General features: G+C 44.0%; 1 protein-coding gene across 2 annotated transcripts in view; it reads left to right on the top strand.

Moving 5' to 3' along the window:
- The first annotated feature begins 992 nt into the window (after positions 1 to 992).
- The window catches only part of LOC147422694 (uncharacterized), a 127682-nt gene continuing 106126 nt past the window's right edge, over positions 993 to 22548 (top strand). The window contains exon 1 of one of the 2 annotated variants that reach the window (XM_086502636.1): positions 993 to 1157. In XM_086502636.1, coding sequence (XP_086358762.1) covers positions 1077 to 1157 — 81 coding nt within the window. In that variant the 5' untranslated portion in view covers positions 993 to 1076. Of the gene's footprint in view, positions 1158 to 1289; positions 1591 to 22548 lie in introns of those variants that run through there. The other variant, XM_086502637.1, reaches the window with a different exon arrangement.

The following is a 22548-nucleotide window of genomic DNA, read 5'->3' as shown; positions in this document are numbered from 1 at the left end:
TCACATCTAGGTACCAAATGAACTAATTCATCAAACAAAACATAACTTTACTACATGTATAAACAACCATCCATTAAAGTTGTTTAACAATACTTGTAACCTTAGCAAGTCTTACTAAGTATCCGACAATTTCTGGCCACTAGAATTGTTCCAGATACAATTACTAAATCAACAAATGCGTACTTGGAGATTGAACATAGCGTTCACTTATTCGTAGTCAATTGCACATGCCCAAAGTAGCCAAATGCACATGCCCAAGTTTTTCGCATGTAAAGGCCTAAGAAACCTAATCGAAGGATTAGTGAAATCAAGCAGTATTGCACTAGTAATTCTTGGGTGTTGCCTTTGTAACCCAAACCCCTTGGTTAGACTATGTAGAAAAACTGCTCAACATAGCATCCTAGGGTGCCCAACACAGTCTACTATGTTTAATATTGAGTGAAATTAACTTTGGAAGTTGAACTTGTCCACTACCCCTTGGCAGCTTATGGGTCATACCCCTACAATTATTACTCTGCATCTGTTGAAAAGCTTTTTGTCGTTGTCCTATGACAAAAATCTTGCAATCAATGATTCCAAGACGAAAGTATAGGTGACTACATTTGGAGAGATGGACTTGCTTTGCATCCGTTGAATATAGGCTAGAGCTTTCTGGCCCTACTCCTGTTGTGCGTAGAGCCACATGCCTTCAAGATGCATGCGTAGGTGATTCCATCCACTGAAAACACATTAGAGCTTTTCCTCGTGTGGAGAATCGTGCAATCAGTGAATTCCAAGAGTCCACTCTTCGGTCCTACTCCTTGTGCATATCCCTATTTCAAGCCTTCTAGGTGAAAGAGTTGCATGCTGCTGTGGATGGAGTTTCGCAAGTTGGGCGCTTAAAAAAAGCGTAGCTCGATAAAATGATGGAGCCATTTGAATGTCTGCCACGTGGATTAATTTTTGAGGGCCTATGGGGGCTGCTCTTATACAGTTATACATAATACGTTCACAAAAGTACGTCACCGGCTGTCGGGTGCCAACAGTCTGCTCGGAGAAGGCTCAAGTGAGCGCCAGCGTGGATAGTGGCAACGAGTATGATCCCTTCCTCACGCTCCGTGGATAGCAAAGATGGAGAGAAGATGGACAGAAGCAAAGGCCAAGGATTGCCGGACCAGGTTCTTGTTGCTTTTTTAAATTAACAAAAAAATGAATGAGAGAGAGAGAGAGAGAGAGAGAGAAGGAATGTGGTCAGTTGTTCTAACGTCATAGCTAAGAGAGAAGAAGAAGAAGAAGAAGAGAATTTTTAACGTCGTGGGAAACTATCCCAAGAGACCTCAAATATCTATCCCCGACCAGAGTTGAGAGAGAGAGAGAGAGGGAGAGAGAGAGAGAGAGGGGTGGTAGTTACTGAGAGCTAGTTCACATGAGAGTGTGGTTGCCAACTGGCAACTTGGCTTACAGGCCATTCTCACGTTGAGTTTGAAAGCAACAAAGGCTCCGCTTTTTGTATTCACGCGCTGAGTTTTGTCGGCTAACCTGGAAAATAGCAAGATGTGTTCAACAAAAGTTTGCGAAAAGAAACGTCTTGTTTCAAGAGGGCAATAGCAGGTAACAATATATATAAAGCTTTCTACACGTGTGTTTAGGAGTGATTCAAGTTAGGTGACTTGTTGTCAAAGGTAATTTGAAAGTACAAACATGCACGTGTGAATGAGAACCATTCCTTTTCACGTGTGAGGAAAAGTTTGGAAACGCTTCATGTAGAAGCCCTCGTAGAGCACCTCCACACAGTGCGTTTGGAAAGAGAGTGAAACTATTCACTTTAGCTTTCCCACGTTCGAGTGAAGGGAGATAGTTTCACAAAAAGGTGGAACGTGTAGCTAATGATGAGAGTTAGGCTTGGAGTTTTGACTAAAATAAGACTTAAACTATTCCAAACTTTCTTAAGTTTTGCGTTTTTGCAAAAGTTTGTGAAACTATGCATCTCAAGCTATTTCATAGGAATTAGCCTAAGTTTAGTGTGCGTGAGTTTCATAACACCGTGTGAAGATGCTGTTAGTGAGTTCTCATGGAGAAAATCTGAAAACGTCCTCTTATTTGAAAACGTGAGAGAGTGGGAGAGATCTCTTTTTTAAGAAAAATGACAAGGAAAAAGTAGGTGAGAGAGAAGTGCAAAAAAGGTTTGTCTTTTCCTCCATTTAATGAGGAACAATATTTCCTCTTTGTCTTTACTTGTGGTTGCCATCTTGCTCCACCCCTTTGGCATGGAGCTGTTTGGAAACTTGTTGGCAGCATGTTGCCAATTTTTTAGTGGAAACACTCCATGTGAACACAAAAAGTTGGCAACATGTTGCAACCATAGTCACAAGGGACGTGTCCCGAGGAGTGGGGACGGGGCTCAAATGGAGTTCTAGTGTAAAAAAGAGGGCGGGACGGCAAATGGGGACGGGAAGCCCAAAAATGGGTGTCCCCTGTGAGTATGGTTGCAACCTATATAAACTGGCTCTAAGAAGTCGTGATACCAGTGTCAGACTCCCAGAGACATGGTAGGTGTATTTAATATTGAGAGCATCAAAGAGAGAAAGACCTGCTCTGCTGAGAGAGAAATGAAATGAAATGAAATGTTATATTTAATGTCTTCAAAAGGCCAAAATGACCTATGAGACCAAACTGATTACAATCCTTCTAGATCTAATCCAATGTCTGGGTACAAAAATAAAATGAAGAGAAGTGAGACTAAAAACTAAAAGACTAAATCGTCAGCATGAAAATCATCATCATCATCATCCATGCCCGAGGATGCCTGGCATCGGGTGTTGTCCGAGAAAGTATTGCATCGGTCGTTGAAGAGCTTCATCAATGTCCGCCTCTGAATAGTCGTACTAGACGTCTCCCATGTTGCGCCAGAATAGTCTTGATTCTCTGGTGGAGCCTCCATCGATGTCACGGTCGCACCCGTAGACGTGGACGTCTAGCTTTCTTGAGCTCAGTCGCTTTGCCCACTAATATACCTCTGGTAGAAGTGGGCTCTGAAGTCTTCTGTGAAGCATGCTTATCCGGCTACTGAGTCCTTGCTCTAAAGAAGTCAGTGATCTCCCTCCGTGAATGTCTCCCACTACCTGGTCTCCTCGAGAGACATTCCCTGTGTCTGCGCAGCTCTAACAAAAACAACTGAGGCCTTTGTGATCCTAATATCTCATGACTCTAGCCAACGGTCCAAAACCCTCTTTGAATAGACAGTGAAAGCACCCTTGTATCTCATAGTATACCGGACAATGACAAACGTGATGTAACTGTGTCTCTAGCTCTATATGACATTACTGGTATATCCTGGCTTTTGAGAGAGAGAGAGAGAGAGAGAGAGAGAGAGAGAGAGAGAGAGAGAGATTTTATTATCGTCCTCGGAGGTCAAATATGACCTATGGGACCAAAGTTACATGTGATGTAGTATGTGTATGGCTGATGAGTGACTCTCGATGCTCCAAAATTGTGGTGACGAGAGTCGCAATGGAGAGCCCACACTGTGGCTGGGAGAGGAAAGTGTGTAGGTCTAAGTCATGGCTGAAAATGTGAGAGAAGCAAGTTCGGATGTGACCAAAAGCTGAGCACTCTAATAGTGTGTGGTACTCAGACTCTCAAACTTGCAGTGAGCATAATGTGCACAATTGATTTGATTCTTCTCCATTGCCCCAATGCCTTGTCTCGCATCGAAGGGAATGGGAGCTAAGCCGAATGGCTGTGATAGTGCGTATGACCGACAAAGGGATAGGCTCAAGCATGCAAGCATGAGTACGGTTTCCTCTTTCAGCGAAGAACATGGTTTTGTAGTTGGGACAATATGGGTGGTGTAGTGTATGAAGCGTGACCCACCTGATTTCTCCCAAGCCGTAATACATTGGCGTTGTAGAAAAGCTTCATTCACTCGGGAGTCAATTAAAGCATCATGTAGCAAGTGTAATGCATCCCATCTCCCAAACCACTTCTTTATGTCTTGCATCCATCCCGTGCTCAAGATCTTGCTTTTATGCGTCTTTTGAACTTTTTTGCTTACTTCCCATGCAATTGTAGGAAGTCGATGTGAGGGGTTTTGACGCATCTTTATCATGTACTCCACGACCCTTTTCATGCCCATAACCTCAATTGGAAGAGATCTCCGACTCAAGAAGTAGGAGCATATATGGTGTTTGTGTCTTAACTTGGAGAAAGTTTGTAAGAAAACGCTTTTGGACATTCTCAAACGCTCTCTTTCCCGCTTCCAAACGACGCATAGCACGTTCATGCCACTTGTGATTGGACGGAACCTCAAGGCCAAGGTATTTAAAGCACTCAACAACTTCAAGCGTCTCATTGTTGTACACAATGCATGGCTTCTCCCTTATGGTTGGTTTTCACAAGCATAACCTTTGTTTTGGATTCATTCACAATGAGCTCACCATTCAAGCAAAAGTTCTCAAGGACAGCCAAAAGATTTTGTGCATCTTCTAAAGTGTGTGCTAAAAGCACTACATCATCCGCATACAACAAAAGCATAATTACCGCATTGCAAATAGTGACCTCTTCAATGCCTTCTTCATGCATAAAGTAAAGTACCATTTGTTCCAAATGATCGATGCATAGACCGAAGAGACTTGGTGACAACGGACATCCTTGTTTAACTCTAATAGTGCTTACAAATTTTTTTGAAATTCCTCTTCCCATATGCAATTGACACAGCACCTTCTTATAGATTCGAGAAATTGCAAGCATAAACTCACTTGGCACTTGGAGTTCTTCCATCCTTTTCCACAAATTGTTACGTGAAATCATATCAAAGGCTTTCTTAAAGTAAACAAAACAACAATACAATCGCTTGCCTTTCAACCGACTTTCTTCCATGAGAACACGAAGAGTGACAAGATGATCAAAGGTGCTATGGCATCGACGAAAACCCTCTTGTCCTTTGGCACGCTTGTCATTTTCTTCAGCCCAATCACTCAAGTTCATCTCCATTATACACCTAAACAACTTTGCCATAAGAGACCCATCATTATAGTCCGGTAGTTGTTTACATTCTTTACATCCCCTCCTTTATGCAAAGGCTTGATCCAATTAGTACTCCAATCATAAGGCATACCATGTTGAAGTGCAAGATTGAACATATCACACAGCCACTCATGGGTAAAATCTCCTGTCTATTGTATCATCTCCAGCTTGATACCTTGAAGATCTCCCGCTTTGCTTTTAAGCCCACCGCATACTCAATAATAAAAAAAGACGGCATACATGAGAGTGAACCATGAAATGAAGCATTTGGTTGCTCATATGATTGCTTACAATGTGTGTACATATCCACAAGACTCAAGTTACCAAAATTCTCAACTTGCTTGTCCCTCAAGTTTCTCCTTGAAAAGGTTATTGCTGTACTTCCCATCTTCTTCTCTTCTTTTGAATCAATGCCTTGTATGCATGCAAATGGCTTTGATAGTTGTCTTTGTCCATAGTTGCATCAAGCTTTATCAAGGACTTTCGAGCATCTTGACATTCTTTATCAAACCACCTTTTGCGTGATCTATCTTTGTTGATACCATGGAGATGCTTTATGGCAAAGCATTCTTTGGCACAAGAACAGATAACTTTCTTGAAAACTTCCCATTTAGTTTCCAATGGTGCGTCATATTGAAGCTTTGTCATCCATAACTTTTGCTCAACCATTTCAATGTACATTGGTGCCCGTTTGAAATCCATACATAGTGATAACTTCTCTTCCCTTTGGCTGAGATTAGCATGCTTAGTTGCTTCTCCACATGCAAGGTCAATACGTAATGTCCGATGGTCTAATTCTGGGGTCCATTGGCCAAACATAAACCTTTATATGCGATACATGATGGCTTCGGAGAGTAGCATATAGTCAATCACACTATCCCCATTATGTTTTCTACATGTAAATCCATTGGTTCCACTCCACAAAGATACACCATTGGCAATGAGCATACCTGTGCTATTACACATGTGTAAAAGTAAATTTCCATAGTGATCCGGCTCTTTCTCATCCATTGAAGTACGATCATACAAGTGAACTTCTTCCAACTCTCTTGAAATGTATGGCATATCAAATTGTTGAGTATCAGGTTGCAATGTTTTTGTGCGAGTATTCGTATCCCCAAATATAATAACCACCTTCGCCTTCGAAATAAGCAATGTCCTTTTCTAAATTAAAAAATGGATGATCTCTATCCATGCAAGCATAAAAGGAGGAATCATGATAAGAAATGTAGCAACCGGCTACAAAAGTGGGTGCTCATTTTGGTGTCATAATTTTTGGTCATACATAACGTAGAGAGAGAGAGAGAGAGAGAGAGAGAGAGAGAGAGAGAGAGAGAGAGAGAAATGAAATGTTATATTAACGTCTTCAAAAGGCCAGAGTGACCTATGAGACCAAATTGATACAAAAGTGGTGAATCTGTTACAATGTCTGAAAAGTGTGAAAGTGTGAAAATAAATGCGAAAAACTAAATACAGAGTATTAGATAAACGCATTTTGGGTGTCTGGCTAGAATGCTTCTAATCCTTTGTTGTAGTCTCCTCCGGTGAAGTGTGCTTCTGCATCTCGGTCGTGGTCGTCTCGATTTCCTAAGCTCAATTGCCCTGTCAATGAGGGTGCCTTTGGTATGAATGTGGGTACTCCTTTGTGCTCGCTGTTGGCCTCTTGCTTCTCCTTCCATTCTTGCTTCTCTCGATCCGAAGAAATTTGTGATCTGCCTCTGAGGTTGTAATGCTCTTTGTCTTTTCATTAGAAATGATATATTAAGTTTTAACGTCTTCAAAAGGCCAAAATGACCTATGAGACCAAAACGTTACAAACTTGTGAATCTGGTACCGTGTCTGAGTACAAAAAGAAATATTAAAATGAATCTAGAAGTGCTACTAGCTCGAACTGTGTGGGGTATGTGTGATCACTGATACAATGGGTGTCCAATACAAGAGAAAGATACAATGGGTGATGGATCCATCCTCATCTATACTCTGGATGTCAAGATAGTATGGCTTGAATCCTCTGTTGCTGTGAAGCTCCTCTCCTTAGTCGTGGGTGTCTCGATCTCCCTAGTTTCAATGCTCGGTCCATGAGAGTACTGAGGGTGTGAGTATGAGCTGAGCTTTGCAGTGGTGGCTGCTCCTCTATCTGTCCAATGTTTGGTGTGAAGAAATTAGTAATCTGTCTGTGGGATTGTCTCTCTCTAGATCTCCTCAGTAAACTATCTCCGTGTTTGTGTAACTCAAGTAGATATAGGCCAACACATCTCTGGTCTTGATAGCTCATGACTCTCGAGAAGGGTCCGAAGCCTTCTCTGAGTAGACAGTGTAAGCGACCCTATATCTCGTAATACACTATGCACTGACATATATAATGTGTCCTTGTCTGTGGCTCTGTATGGCATATGCGGCATATCCTGCTAGCTGTTGGTATTCCTCTGAATCTACCAATCTCAATCTCAAGCTGGTGTGAAGATGTCTGTATCTGACCAATGGCATACCGTAACCCATGAGAGAGATGTGTATCCATATAGCTGGGATGAATCACAAACCCATCCCCTGTGTGTTGAAGAAGATGCTCTCTATAGAAAGCCATCTTCGTGCCCAACTCCTCTGTCGGGTCTATCCATGTCCTCTTGGTGTCTAACTAGGTCAGGTCATGACAAATGAGTCTAGTAATCTCCACCTGTGTAAGAGACAATGATGGTGCATCAAGGGAGTACTGGAAGGGAGGCAAGATGTCCATGCTGAAGCCATGTATCTGGAACCATGATGACATCTGTGCATACCAATATTATGTGTCCCCCTATAAAGCTAATTGTGTGGAGGACTCAAGGGCCAATTTGGCATATCTGTCTCCGGTAGTATCCCATAAGCTTTGCATAGAGGAGATTGATCTGGTAAGCGCCTCTATCTCCTCGGGGGGGGGGCATACCGTCCGGTGAGTCAGAGATCAACACAATATCATCAGCATACAACAACAATGGAATCCATGTCCCTGACAGTTGGGCACCTTTGTCACCCTCTCTATCAATATAAGCAGAAACCTCATCTATATACATACCAAATAGAGTAGGAGACAATGGACAACCTTGTTTCACTCTAATATTGGAGTGAACTAAATTAGATATCCCCTTTGGAGTGCGTACATGTCCCACCACTGATCTCTATAGAGCCATGATCCCCCAAATCAACTCAATAGGCACTCCCATCTCTTGTAGTCTGCACATCAATGCTCTTGGCACCATGTCAAATGCTTTGCGGAAATCCACAAAGTTACAATAAATCTGTCTCCCATGTGCCCTACCCTCCTCAATGATGGCTCTGAGTGTCAGAATATGGTCAAGAGTGGAGAAGCCTCTCCTAAAACCGGCGTGTCTTGCTGCTCGTATGCCCTCACTCTATGTCCATCTGCTCAATTGCTGCTTAAGGATAGATGCATACAACCGTGTCAATGTGTGTCCAATCATAATAGTACGGTAGTTTCTAGGCTCCGTAGGACCACCTGCCTTGAAGATAGGCACAATAGTAGACAGTCTTAAAGTCTCAAGTAGACCCTCCTACATGACACGATTGAAGAGAACTGCAAGAACCTCTGCCAGCATATCTCTGGCATGTATAAAGTGCTCTGCTACTAGACCATTATGATCATATTCCCTCCTGGTCCTCATCTTGTCAATGGCCGTCTTTACCATCTCAGTGGTAAAGAAGGTACTTGTAGATGGGCATGGCCGAGGAGGATCTGGAAGGGGTGTTTGTCCACGGACCGTATGTAAGGATGTTGCATACTAACCCCACACATCAGGAGAAGTAATCATTGGGGGAGGGGAGTGCTCATGAAAGAAACGCCATGCCTCTCACGAGTCTCTACTCGAGAACAACTGGTATAAGTTGCGTTCCATTTGAGCTAGGAATGCTATCCTCTTTCGTTGCACAAGGTGCCTGAAGGCTATCTAAGACTGCCTGTGATTGATGACCCCTAGGAGAAGATCTCTCTGAAGCTGTGCTCTCGTCTCTCTACGCTGCTTGTCATACCAACTGTTTTGAGGCATGGTCCCAGAATGGCGTCTCTGATTAGGCTGAGTGTGTGGGTATGCCTCTGCTGTTGCATCATGCAATGTCTCAGACAATAAAGTGATGATCTCCTCCACTGAGAGTCCTGGACTGGCTGTTGTACACAGACAACTATAGATCTCCTCTGTATAAACAAAGTTAGTCTTTGGTGTAAATGTATAGCGGGTATGTGTCCTCCCTCCTGACACCTGGGCTGTATTGTACTGAAAGGAGACAAAAAGTGTCAAGAGAGCATGATCCACTGCTACACCCACTGGTCTTGGTCCTACTGTGAAATCGTGAATGCAGGGAATGAAGCTCAGATGTGCCATGACATAGTCCACTATGCTAGCCCCATGCCTGTGTGGAAAGCATGTAAAACCAGACGCTCTAGGAAAATGTTGTAGGCCATTAAGTATCGCCAAACCATGTGTAATTGCCATCTCCGTGAGATGTCTCCCATACTATGTTTGCTCTCTGTCTTGTGAATGTCTATCAAGCCCCAAATCTCCTACATCCAGTTCTCTAAGCATCTCCTCTGAAGTGTTTTAGAAGACTATTTGAGAATTGCCCGTCCGGGCATTGAAGTCCCCTAGGAGGATGATGTCACCATCCTTGGAAAACTCCCATATGTCATTGTCTAGGATTGAAAAAGGTGGCTGACCTCGAGGCCCAACATAGACTGATGTACTGGGGGGAAAGTAGCATATTGCAATGTATAAAAATCGGCCTGTGTCGGGCCCTCAGCCTCACCCACATGTATCTAGCATGATTGTCTCTTCGTACAATGTGTAGAAGTGGCTGTAGCTGCTCTCTGAACCCTTGCCATGCTCAGATCATGTGCCAGTCCGGCAAGCTGTCTCCCTTCTATATCCTGTCACATGTGGCATCATCGGTTAGGTGCAGCGGAAGAGAATAAGGATTTGCTCGGATCTAGTACTCCGCACACAAACACAAGGGACACTTTACTTCACTTGAAAGAACTGAAGTGAACTGAAAGAGAGAGACGAGAGAGCGAGAAAAGAGACGACACAGGGATGTCGGGTCCCAACCCTCAAGGGACCCCTTGCTCTGTTGCCAGAGCAAGTACTTTCTTTATTCTTGCACAATGCTACTACAATGATGCTGATGCTAATGGGTACTGATGCTACTAATGTTGGGGACTGGGTATTGAGGTACTGAAGGGGTACTAAGGTACTGAGGTTCTATGTCGATGACGATGATGTTGATGACAAGGTACTGATGGGTCTGTGTCAATGACGATGATGTCGACGACGGATACTGCGGGTTCTATGTCGAAGACGGGGAGGTCGACGACAAGGTCTATGTCGAAGACGATGAAGTCAACAATGAGGTACTGATGGGTCTGTGTCAATGACGATGATGTCGACGACGGATACTGCGGGTTCTATGTCGAAGACGGGGAGGTCGACGACAAGGTCTATGTCGAAGACGATGAAGTCAACAATGAGGTACTAAGGGTCTTTGTCGACGACGGTTCTGTGTCGGAGACAGTGAAGTCGATGACAGTTTTGTGTCGAAGAGCGTGATGTCGACGATGGGGTCTATGTCGAAGACGATGACGTTGACGACGGCAACTGCTGGTCTATGTCGACGACGACGATGACGGTGACGATGACGATGACGATGACGACGATGGTGTCGTCGTCATGTCCGGGACTGGGATGACGATGACGAAGTCGTCATTGCCAAGATAGGGATGTGCGATGACGATGACGAAGGTGTCGTCGTCAAGATAGGGGCTGCGATGGCGATAACGATGTCGACGACGACGATGGTGTCGATGACGACGGCGTCAAGGCTGAAAACTGAAAACGCTAGGCTTCTTGCTGGGGATCTGCTATTGTGGCGGCACTGCGGCTTGGATCTGCAACCGCCGAGTCACACTAATGCTGAAATGCAAAAATGCCAGGCTGTCTTGGCTGAAAATGCAAAATGCTAGGCTGATTTGGGTTCTGCTTGGCCGATGCGGCGAGGATCTGCTATGGGATGGGAAGGATCTGCGAAGCTAAGGGCTAAACTGAAAACACTGGTGGCTAATGGCTGAAAACGCTGGGCTGAATTGCTGAGAAAACATTGGGGAGCCTCAGGGTGCCTGCCGATCTACTGCGGTGCCTGCCCTTTCTGTGTCCCTACTTCTTTTGCCTCTACTGAGTGCCCAATGGGTTTCTTTTATAGATCTTTAGCAAATGGTCCTACTTACTTTTCCAACAAAAGTCACTTATTAATAAACAAGTGAAAAATGTGTACTTTGGCAAAAAGGGTTCAATGCTCTGAAAAATGCTCATGCTAACTGACTGTGCAAGAGAGGGTATGCAACTGTGACCGGCCTGGGCATGTACGTCTTGCTAGAGGCTCACAAATTGCTAGGCTCAATCCTAAGTTAGGCTATGACTGATGCTTAACCATGGCAGAAGCGTGTCCTTGTGGCGCAAGTGAAGTGCGCACATGACGTCATCTGTCCAAGGGCTTGATGAGTCTATGAGAAGAATATAATGTCCCTGTCCTGAAAGCTATCCTCAAAGGCGCCCACATCCAACCTATAAGATCCATTACAATTCTAGGCTGCCATCTTCAGTATGGTCCCATAGGTCTCACAGTGTCATGTAGAGCGTCGCTCTACAATCACCACTCGACCATCTCTGTAGAAGGCAGTCTTTCCCTTCTCCCTTGTTGCTCTAATCTTTGGCATCACCTCTCTCATGTGAGCTAGTTGCAAGAGGGTGAGATCATCACCGAGAAAAATATCTGTCTTTCTTGAGGGTCGGTCTCTTCTTCAAGAACTCCTCCTCCAAGGAGGGGAAACGTAGTATGAGTGCTCTTCTTCCAGGTTCATGTTAATGATGGCAAGTGTAGAAGAAGCCTCTTTACCTTCTTGGCGACCTCGATCCATTTCTCAGCCGCCTCCACTTTCTTTTGTGTCTTGGCGATGACCTCGACCCAAGATGACTTCTTTTCCTCGTCCGCCTTGATGACCCGCACTTGTTCTTTGATTGTGTACAGCTCCTCCATCATGGAAGGCTGAAATTCCCCTTCTTCAAGTCGCCCACTTTTGACGTCAAGAAGCTCACCTTGTAGATTTCCGATGATGGAATCTTGGATGCCCACTTTCTCCTCGAGCGAAGCAATCCTCCTACGCATGCCATCTCTTTCTTCGGTCCATCTTTGAAGAATAGCGTTCCTCTCCTTCTGCCACTCTTCCACTTCGTTTCTCCACTCTCGTTTCCTTCTCTATTGCCGACATCCTCTGCCCTATCCGCATGAAAGAGGCTTTGTGGGCGGCCGGCGAGGGATGCGTCTTCTTACACTTGGGGGAAGCCGTTGGCACTCCTCCGATGCTTCTCATGAGAGAGAGAGAGAGAGAGAGAGAGAGAGAGAGAGAGAGAGAGAGAGAGAGAGAGAGAGACTCTAAGACAACAAAAATACAAGAAACCCTAAAAACAGCAAGAAACGCTTGTGAAACCTTAAAAAACAGCAAAACACAGATTTGAAACCCTACAAAACAGTGGCAAAACCCTAAAAAATAGCAAGAAATAGTGATGAAACTTAAAAAAAACAGTGACGAAATCCTAGAAAACAGCGAAAAAACAATTTCGAAACCCTTTAAGATAGCAAAAAATCAGTGACAAAACATTAAAAACAGCCAAAAAAGCAATTTCGAGACCCTGAAAACAACAAAGAAGTGGTGATGAAACCCTAAAAATAGTGAGAGACCCATGAGAGAGAGAAATGAAATGTTATATTAACGTCTTCAAAAGGCCAAAATGAACTATGAGACCAATCTGTTACAAAATGGTGAAAGAAAGAGAGAGAGAGAGAGAGAGAGAGAGAGAGAGAGAGAGAGAGAGAGAGAGAGAGAGAGAGCGCACGAGCTAATAAAAAGGGCTATTGGTTTCTCTGAATCTGCAAGAGCAGCTTCATCCTTGTGACAACTCCGCAAGCGAGTTCCCATGACCTTTGTGACGTGAGCTGATAACCGTCCCAAATGTTGGAACTTGGAACATCGGGGGGACTAGAGAGAGAGAGAGAGAGAGAGAGAGAGAGAGAGAGAGAGAGAGAGAGAGAGAGAGAGAGAGAGAGAGAGAGAGAGAGAAATGAAATGTTATATTAACGTCTTCAACAGGCCAAAATGACCTATGAGACCAGAGCGTTACAATGTGGTGGATTTGATACAAAGTCAAAGTAGCAAAAATGAAATGACAAAAGGATGAGATATAAATACTATGACATCTTGAGCTGGTAGGTGTGAAATAAGCAGCTAGCTGGAATAGCTAAACCATGAGTCACAAGAGATCCAACATTGGTCGCTAGCGGATCTCATCAATCTCCTCCATGGTAAGCAGTTTGACTGGGCGTCGTGCATGTCGGGCCAAAGTGATCCAGATCCTCTGATGTAGCCTTTGTCGATGCTGTGTAGTCTTCCGCATTCGAGGGCGTCTGGATCTCCCCAATTCAGCTGCTCGGTCGATGAGTGTGCCTCTGGTGTTATACAACAAGATCTGCTGTGGTAGTAGCTCCTCCGGGTGTCGAGTGTCTGCTCTAAAGAAGTCTGTGATGTGTCTCTGGGACTGGCTGACCTCTCCTCTCAGTAGGCTCTCTTTGTGTCTACGCAGCTCGAGCAGAAACAAACCCAGGCATCTCTGATCCTCGTACCTCATGACTGTGGAGAGTGGTCCAAAGCCCTCTCTAAACAAGGAGTGGAAGCAGCCTCGTATCTCGTAGTAGACGGGGCAGTGGCATGTGTAGTTTAACTCTGTCTCAGGCTCCATGTCACATAGGGGGCATGTCCTGGCCTCTGCTGGTACTCTGTTGTATCTCCCAGTCTCGATCCGCAGCTAATGTGATGATGTGCGTATTTGGCCAATAGCGCACCGTACCCCATGAGACAAGTGGGTGTCCGTGTATCTGGGCCTCGTCACAAAACCGTCCGTCGTAAGCTGGAGAAGATGTTCTCTGTAGAAAGCCATCTTCGTGCCTAGCTCGTGTGTTGGCTGTATCCCTGTCCTCGTGGTGTCTAGATGAATTAGGTCCTGGCGGGTGAGCCTGGTGATTTCGGGCTGTGTAAGAGTCATGGAGGGTGGACCCAGTGAGTACTGGAAGGGGGGCAATCTGTCGATACTGAACCCATGCGCCTGGATCCAGGATATCATCTCCCCATACCAACATGCCGTATCTCCCTGCATGGCTAACTGTCGAGAGGACTCAAGTGCAAGGCGGGCGTATTTGTCTCTGGGAAGTGCCTACATGCGGTGTATGAAGGAGACAGATGTAGTGAACGCCTCAACTACTAGTGGGGGGGCAGCTAGCTTTGCTCGGATAATGGCACGTGGTACTGAGGCCTTGGCTCTAATGAGCCGCGAGATCATAGAAACCAGGGGCTTCTCCATATCCCCCCAACCATCAGTGCGACCCGTCCCCCCGTGACGATCCAATGAAGTCCCCCATATCTCAGCTCCATAGAGCAATGCAGAGGCCACTAGCGTGTCAACGAGCCAGAGCTTCGTCCGAGGCTCCTGAAACTGACTCTGTGGACACATCCTCTCTAGTCTACCCAATGCCGAATGGACTCTAGTCAATCTAGTCTCTGCTGCTCTCCTTAATGAGAATGCTGATCCACTAAAAACCACTCCGAGGTAAGTGTAAGCATCTGTATACTCCACTTTCTCGTGGCCGTATGTGAATGCGGGTGCTGACCTCTTGATCCACTGTGGGGTCGTATTAAATATCATGACCTTCGTTTTTCCAAGGTTGACAGACAAACCACTTTCATGGGCAAACCTATGCAAAGCATCCAAGTGACGTTGCATCCCTTCCGAAGAGTTGGAGATCAACACAATATCATCAGCATATAACCATAGCGGGATCCATGTCCCCGCCAGCGGTGCACTCCGTTTTGCTTAGTGCTTGAAGCTTCCATCTTCATTGCACTAGTTAGTATTGAAGGAACACAAATAATTGTATTGCAAAATGTCTCTCTTGATGGGAGAAACCTATAATAAAAAATCCTTTTGGAGGGGGGACCGGCTCCATGTAAATCCGGTCCTCAACTGTTGTCAATAGCTTAATTTCTCTCTCTTTTGAAGTATTGTTCATGCTATCTAAATAGGTGTTATGATTTTTGTTGCTCTCTCCACCCAAGCACTCTTGTTATGCTCATTAGGAACCTATTCTAATGAAATGCTCACTATGATCATGTTATTTTCCGCTACACACAAGTTACTAGGCCTTTAAATGTTACATTGGTATCAGAGCACAAGGTTTCTCTTTTCTTGCTCAAGAAGGGAGGTCCTCAAGCTAGCTATAAATGGTTGGTATTATTAATTGCAATTAAGTAGAATAGGGATTTTTCAGCCTTGCAGTGCGCCGGCCTTCGTACAGATAATAGGGCATCACCGTCGAGAGCTATGGTCTTAATAGTGGAGTCGTACGGGGCTTGTTACAGCTTAACCACTATTGAGCTATTAATTAGAAGCTTGATAGGAGTCAATGCTGTTTTGGTGTTGAACGACCCTCTCTTCTATTCCTTGCAATTAATGGTATTCGAGCCACGGGTACAGTCGCTTGAGTGCTTTCTAAAGGGGTAAAGAGGAGTAGCAACTAGGGCTTGAAGTGCCAGAGTATACCTAAAAAAGTTTACACCTAAAAGTTGTTAGAATGGCTGACAATAGTAAAGAGAGTGAAATTAATGTTGGTAGCTTTGATTTTGCTAATGAGCAGGCTACTAATGATGCCCCTATGCTTGTTAACTACCTTGTCTCTAGGCTTCAACAAGCCATGGGCAATCCATCCCTCCAAAGTGAAGTGCAACGGCAGCTTCGTGCTCATGGGATTCTCCAAACTCCCCACCATGACGAGAGAGTACCTAGGAAGCCTCCTTGCGAGACTCCCAAAAGAGGCCTCTCTTGGATTCGAGAAGAAGAAGAGGATCCATACGAAGGGCTCAAAAATTTGTATCTTGATGACGCATCTCCTTCCGAAAGGAGAACTCAAGAGCCCCCACCGAAGGAACGAGAAAGAAGTGAGTCTCCTGCCACCTTGGCAGAGATGGCTCCACGAAGACGGCGGGCTAAACACTCTCCATCACCTCCTAAACGGAGAAGGCCATCGCACACTTCTCCCCACCATAATTCAAAGAGGGATGACAAAAAGCAAGAGAAGAGAATGAGGTCACCCTCTTCTCCATCTTCTTCATCCTCTTCCTCTTATGAAGAAAGTGATGGTGCCGACAAGGAAGACAAAGGCAAGAAAAAGGCGAGAAAGAGGTCACCCTCTTCTTCATCTTCCTCAAATTCTTCATCTTCTGAAGAAAGCGATGGTGCAACTTTTGAACTATCAAAAGAAGAGGCTATAGGAAATCCTATGCCGCGTGGAAGAGGTCGTCCAAGCTCAAGAAGTTCAAAGAGGGAGGAAAGAGCATCTCTTTCCTTACCTACTATGGCACTTTTGGTGCTATGGACAAAGTCTTGGTCTTTATCCAACAATTCGATGCGGCGTTTGGAGATGAGTGCTTCACAGAGTCCTCTAAGCTACGCCATGTAGCTATGCACTTTCAAAAGTCCTCCAGGCAATGGTGGCCTAGCCTACGGGCCAACGGTGAAGCTCCAGGAACATGGAAAGCTTTAAGAGCTTCCACTATCAAGCAGTTTTTTGCCACCGATGCCAAAGACAAAGTACTCACCAAATGGTGAAGCTTGAAGCTCTCCCTACGAATCCATTCGCAAATATGTAGACAAGTTTTGGGACCTACATCTCAAAGCCACTGTCTTCAAAAGGATGGATTTTGGAGAGCAAAAACAACAATTTTGTGCGGGCTTAATTGAAGAAATGGCGGAGTATGTCAACTCCCAAAGGCCACACACCATATCGGCGGTTATACACCTTACTATGGTGGCTTCTCGAATCAATTTCCAAACAGGGCCCAAGAGAAATTCTAAGCCCACGGAAAACAAGGGTTCCAATGAGCGTAAGGAGAAGGACAATGTCCAAAAGTCTCCTAAGGGCAATTCCAATCACAATAAAGCTAAGGACAAAAACAAACTCTCTCCTGAAGAGCTTGAGCGTTATCGCAAGGATAACCGCTGTTTCAATTTGCGGCGAGCAAGGGCATGCGTACCGCGCTTGTCCCCAACAGAACACCCGCCATGAGCCTCCTAGAGCTACCTTGGTCGAAATCCAAGAAGAGTAAGCTTGCCACAAAGGATCTCCTCTATGCCACGCTTGGGGAAAGGTAGGAGAACATGATGCTTTTATTCTCTTTGACCCTGGTTCTACTCACAATTTCATATCCACAGAGTTGGCCACCAAGCTAGGTATCCAAGCCTATGAGATGGGAGATGTCCTACCCGCAGATGGTGCTTTGAAGGGGCAAGAAGCTTCAGTCACTCCCTTAATTGGGAAATTGAGGCTCCATGTCCAAAGCTATGTGGACAAAGAGGACTTCTTTATCTCTCCTCTCAAGCACGAGGATGTAATCCTAGGGGCACCATGGTTTGATCGCATGGCTGCCAATGTTAAATTCCCTGAAAGGAGAATCTACTTTAGGTTGAGGGAAAAAGATATGTACATAGATGCTAAGGAAATGGGTAACACCATACCCATTGTACATACGCAAGCTTTCAATAAGTCAATAAAGAGCTCTATTTCCGTGTACATGATTTTTGTTAAAGATTCTCAAAATGAACCTAATGCTTTAGCAAAAGAAAATATAAACAACCACAAGGAATTAGAGTTATCCAATTTTCTCAAGGGGTTTCAAGATGTCTTTATTGACGACATCCCTTGTGAACTACCTCCTAAACGAGGCAATAATGACCATGCAATTGAACTTCTTCCAGGAAGTTCACCGCCTAATAAACCTCCTTATAGAGTTTCTCAAGCTCAACAAGAGGAGATTATGCGGCAAGTTCATGAGTTAGTTGAAAAGGGCATGGTTAGGCCTAGCTCATCTCCATTTTGCTCACCCGTGTTACTAGTGCAAAAGAAAAATGGCACATATCGTATGTGTGTCGACTATAGAGCAGTAAATAGGATCACTATCAAGAATAGGTTTCCCATCCCATGGGTAGAAGACCTATTTGATAAGCTACAGGGATCGACCTACTTCAGTAGGATTGACCTAAAAAGTGGCGACCATCAAATAAGGATAGTTGATCAAGATATTGTAAAGACCGCATTTCGCACTACGTTTGGTCTTTATGAATACATTGTCATGCCTTTTGGCTTGACCAATGCACCAGCCACATTCAACCACTTGATGGAGAAGCTATTCAGGCCTCACCGAACCTTTACTGGAGTGTTCTTTGATGATATTATCATCTACTTTAATTCACTAGATGAACACAAGCAACACCTACAGGTAATATTTCAAGTTTTAAGAGAGAATAAACTTTATGTTAATCGAAAGAAAAGTGAATTTTTCTTACAAGAGATTCAGTATTTAGATCACATTATCTCTCAAGGTGGCATCCAAATGGATCCATCAAAGCTAGAGGTAATAAAAAGATGGCATAAACCAAGGAATCTTCATGAACTAAGAAGCTTTCTAGGTATGTGTGCATACTAAAGACGCTTCATAGAAAAGTTCTCACAAATTGCAGGACCATTACATGACCTAACAGAGAAAAACGTTAGGTGTACATGGTCTACCAAGGAGAACAATGCTTTTGAAAAGCTTATCTCTCAATTTGTGCTTACACTACCGGATCTCTCAAAGCCATTTGAGGTCCAATGTGACACTTGTGGTGATTGCCTTGGACCTGTTTTCCTCCGAGAAGGGCACGCCAGAGTCTATGAAAGTTGAAGGCTCGACCCTGTTGAGCAAGCTTTAGGCATATATGAAAAGGAACTCCTCGCAATTCTACATGCCTTAGACTCATAGAAGCACTATTTATTAGGGACTCCTTTCATTCTGCGGACGGATCACCAAAGTCTTAAGTACTTCATGACGCAGACGAAGCTCTCCGACAAACAAATGAGGTGGGCAAATTTTCTTTCGCAATTTCATTTTCATATTGCTCACATTGCTGTCAAGCATAATCAAGTTGCCGATGCACTCTCAAGACGACCGAGAGTGAATGCGGTTTCCATAGCAACTCACAATGATCTATCTTCTCTGATAGATGAGTATGCTATTGATCTCGATCTTAGGGGATGTGATTTCAGCCCTTGCATTAGGAAAGAAAGAGGAACCATTTACCTTACAAGATGGTTATCTTCTCTATGGCAATAGACCATGTGTTACTAGCTCACTACGTGAGAAAGTAATGTATGAATCTCATGCTCCTCCTTATACGGGGCATAGAGGGATTCAGTCTATCCTAAAAGGGATTGAAATATATTTCTATTGGCCTACCATGAAAGCAAACATACAAGAGTATGTTTCTAAATGTGTGGTATGCCAAAAGACGAAGTTTGATAGAGGGAAGCAACCTGGATTGCTTCAACCTTTGCCAATCCCTAATTCACCATGGGAGTGCATATCCATGGATCTTTGGATTGCCTAAGCCTATCCATGGGAATACGAGAATATGGACGATAGTAGACATTCAGTAAACAAGCTCATTTTATACCATCAAAAAGACTATCAAAGCCCATCAAATAGCAAACCTCTTCATTTCTCAAATCCTCAAGTACCATGGCTTGCCAATGTCCATAGTGTCCGATAGAGATCCTAGAATGACTAGTAATTTCTGGAAGGGTCTCTTTGAGAATATAGGGACAAGGCTAAACTTCTCTTCGGCCTATCATCCTCAAACGGATGGCCAAAGTGAAATAGCTAACCTAAAAATGCTTGATTTACTAAAAGCCTATGTAACGGAAGTAGATCAAAGGTCCCAATGGGAGAAGTACTTACCCTTAGTGGAGTATGCTTACAATAACACTGTACATACTTTCACGGGAAAAGCACCTTTCGAGGTAATTGAGGGAAGATCAAAAAGTCCCCTGCTACTCAAAGTACACGGGAAGATCTTCGTTGTAGATGAGTATAGCCGAGACCTACAAGAATCTTTTCAAAAGATTAAGGATGCTATCTCTATCTCACAACAAAGGCAAAAGGCTACTGCTGATAATCACAGAAGAGACCAAGCCTTTATAGAAAATGATTGGGTCTTACTTAAATTTCGCAAGGCTCGATTAAGGCACACGACGGGCAAGAATCCTACGGGACACCAAAAGTACTATGCTAAGTTAGCAAAAAGGTACTATGGCCCCTTCCAGATTCTTAGGCCGATCAATGAGATGGCCTATCAACAAAAGTTGCTTAGCCATTGGCTTATACACAATGCTTTTCATGTGAGCCTACTAAAGCCTTACAAAGGAGAGTCACCTCAAGAACCAACTATTGAAGACCCACCGGAGATCGAGGACCAAGAAGAGGTGCTGCAACCTGAGTCCATTCTCCGACATGAAGACAAGGTATTAAGAGGCAGTAAGACTATCCGACGATATCTTATTAAGTTCAAGAATTATGCTTTTGAAGATGCTAGATGGATGCAAGGCATACAATTAAAGGATAACCTAAACCTTGTCAATGCTTACAATGCTTCCCTAGAGTAAGCAAATGTACAAATTTTTTGTCTTATAAGACTCTCTTTTTCTTTATTGTGCACAAATGTGAAGTAGTATGCATGCTTAGAATCAAGTTTGCGGAGACGTCGTCTCCCAAACACCAAGTAGAGCTTGTCACTCTACTATGGAAGATTGATAGGACTAATGTGCAGACATGCTTGCGGCAGCTTAAGCTCTCAAGCGCCAAATGGATTAGTCAGCCATTCTGGAATGATGTCGTAGGGTAAGATAGGGACTAATGAATAGGCTTTATCTTCTCTACCCCATAGTGGAGGACGACTATGATTTCAAGAGAGAGGTAATGTCATAATAACTAATATCTAATTCTCCTAAATGATTTTCTCATGTTAAACTGATCATTTAATATGGGGAAGTACCAGGGGAGAAAAAGCTAGAATATTGGTTAAGCCGGCAGACCGGCCACATTAGGGATCCAAAGGAGGGAAAATAGGATCCAAAGGGGGGGCCATCTGCAAAAGAGCAATGTGCAACAATGGGCTTTAAACTTTAAAGACCCTAAGGTTCAGCCCATTAAGACTTCCAAAATGCTAAGGTTCCAAAATTCAAAGGTTGTGTCTAAAGGTCAAAGCTTAGGAAAATTGGATCCTTTGTCTGTGTACAAAAAGTCTTCATGAGTCCTACATAGGAGGGGGTGAGCCTTGGAAGTAGGGGATGAGAGAGAAACACACACACACTCACAAGCTTCCTTTACACAAAGAGAATGAGGGACACATGTCAGCTCCCTAGCCCAGATGCCGACAAGGTGTACTCAAATCCTATTGGATGGCCATGGAGGTGGACCAATGAGAATTAGGCTAGAGTAAATCTAGTTTAATTAATTTAAAAACACTTAATAAAAGAACCAATAAGAATTAAGCTCTCTAGAAGACTATTGGACAGTCTCCCAAGGGGTCCAATGAGCATTCAGCAGCCCAATGGCTTGCCTGATTCCTATTGGCTAGGAGACAAAGGAGTCCGATGAGAGTTTAGTTGCATTAATAATTACCTAAAGCTCTCACAAAAGGGGAAAGGGGGACACATGTCAAAAGACTATCACTTATGCTGCTTAAATTTCATTGGCCAAGCTGGGAGAGGTCCAATGGGGCGTCAGCATGAGTAAAATGCAAGAGGGGTAGACCAAGAGAGAGAGGGGGCTGAATTTGTCAAGTCATTATCACACACACTCTCACACAATCTCATGTGTGGAGCAAGAAGACTCTCTCTCCTTCTCAAGCTTTAATGGAAAGCTTATCACCTACTCCAAGCTTGTGAGAAGGGAGACCTACACCAACAACTCTTGGCTTTGTGATGCAAATCCAACCAAGAGCCAAGCTTCAATGCATGCTCATCTCCTCTACCATGCTAATTACTAAGCTATGCTATGCTAATATGAGTGACTATGTGAGGAGATGTACATCTTTCTCGTAAGACTACTCCTCCTTCCTCTCAATCTACTCTCATACCCCGCTAGCTCTCACCATCTTCGAAGGTATGTGAGGTCTTGGGTATGAGATCATGAGGGAATTGATGTGTTTTATAAGTGTTTTGCTTAGTGCTTGAAGCTTCTATCTTCATTGCACTAGCTAGTATTGAAGGAACAAAAGAATTGTATTGTAAAATGTCTCGCTTGATGGGAGAAACCTATAATACAAAGCCTTTTGGAGGGGGGACCGGCTCCATGTAAATCCGGTCCTCAACTGTTGTCAATAGCTTAATTTCTCTCTCTTTTGAAGTATTGTTCATGCTATCTAAATAGGTGTTATGCTTTTTGTTGCTCTCTCCATCCAAGCACTCTTGTTATGCTCATTAGGAACCTATTCTAATGAAATGCTCACTATGTTCATGTTATTTTCCGCTACACACAAGTTACTAGGCCATTAAATGTTACATTTGCATAGGCATTTGATGACGGAT

The sequence above is a fragment of the Adiantum capillus-veneris genome, chromosome 27 (genome assembly GCF_014529385.1).
Source record: "Adiantum capillus-veneris isolate H3 chromosome 27, ASM1452938v2, whole genome shotgun sequence".
In the NCBI taxonomy this organism is placed as follows: Eukaryota; Viridiplantae; Streptophyta; class Polypodiopsida; order Polypodiales; family Pteridaceae; genus Adiantum; species Adiantum capillus-veneris.
This window is presented reverse-complemented; position numbering and strand designations above follow the sequence as displayed.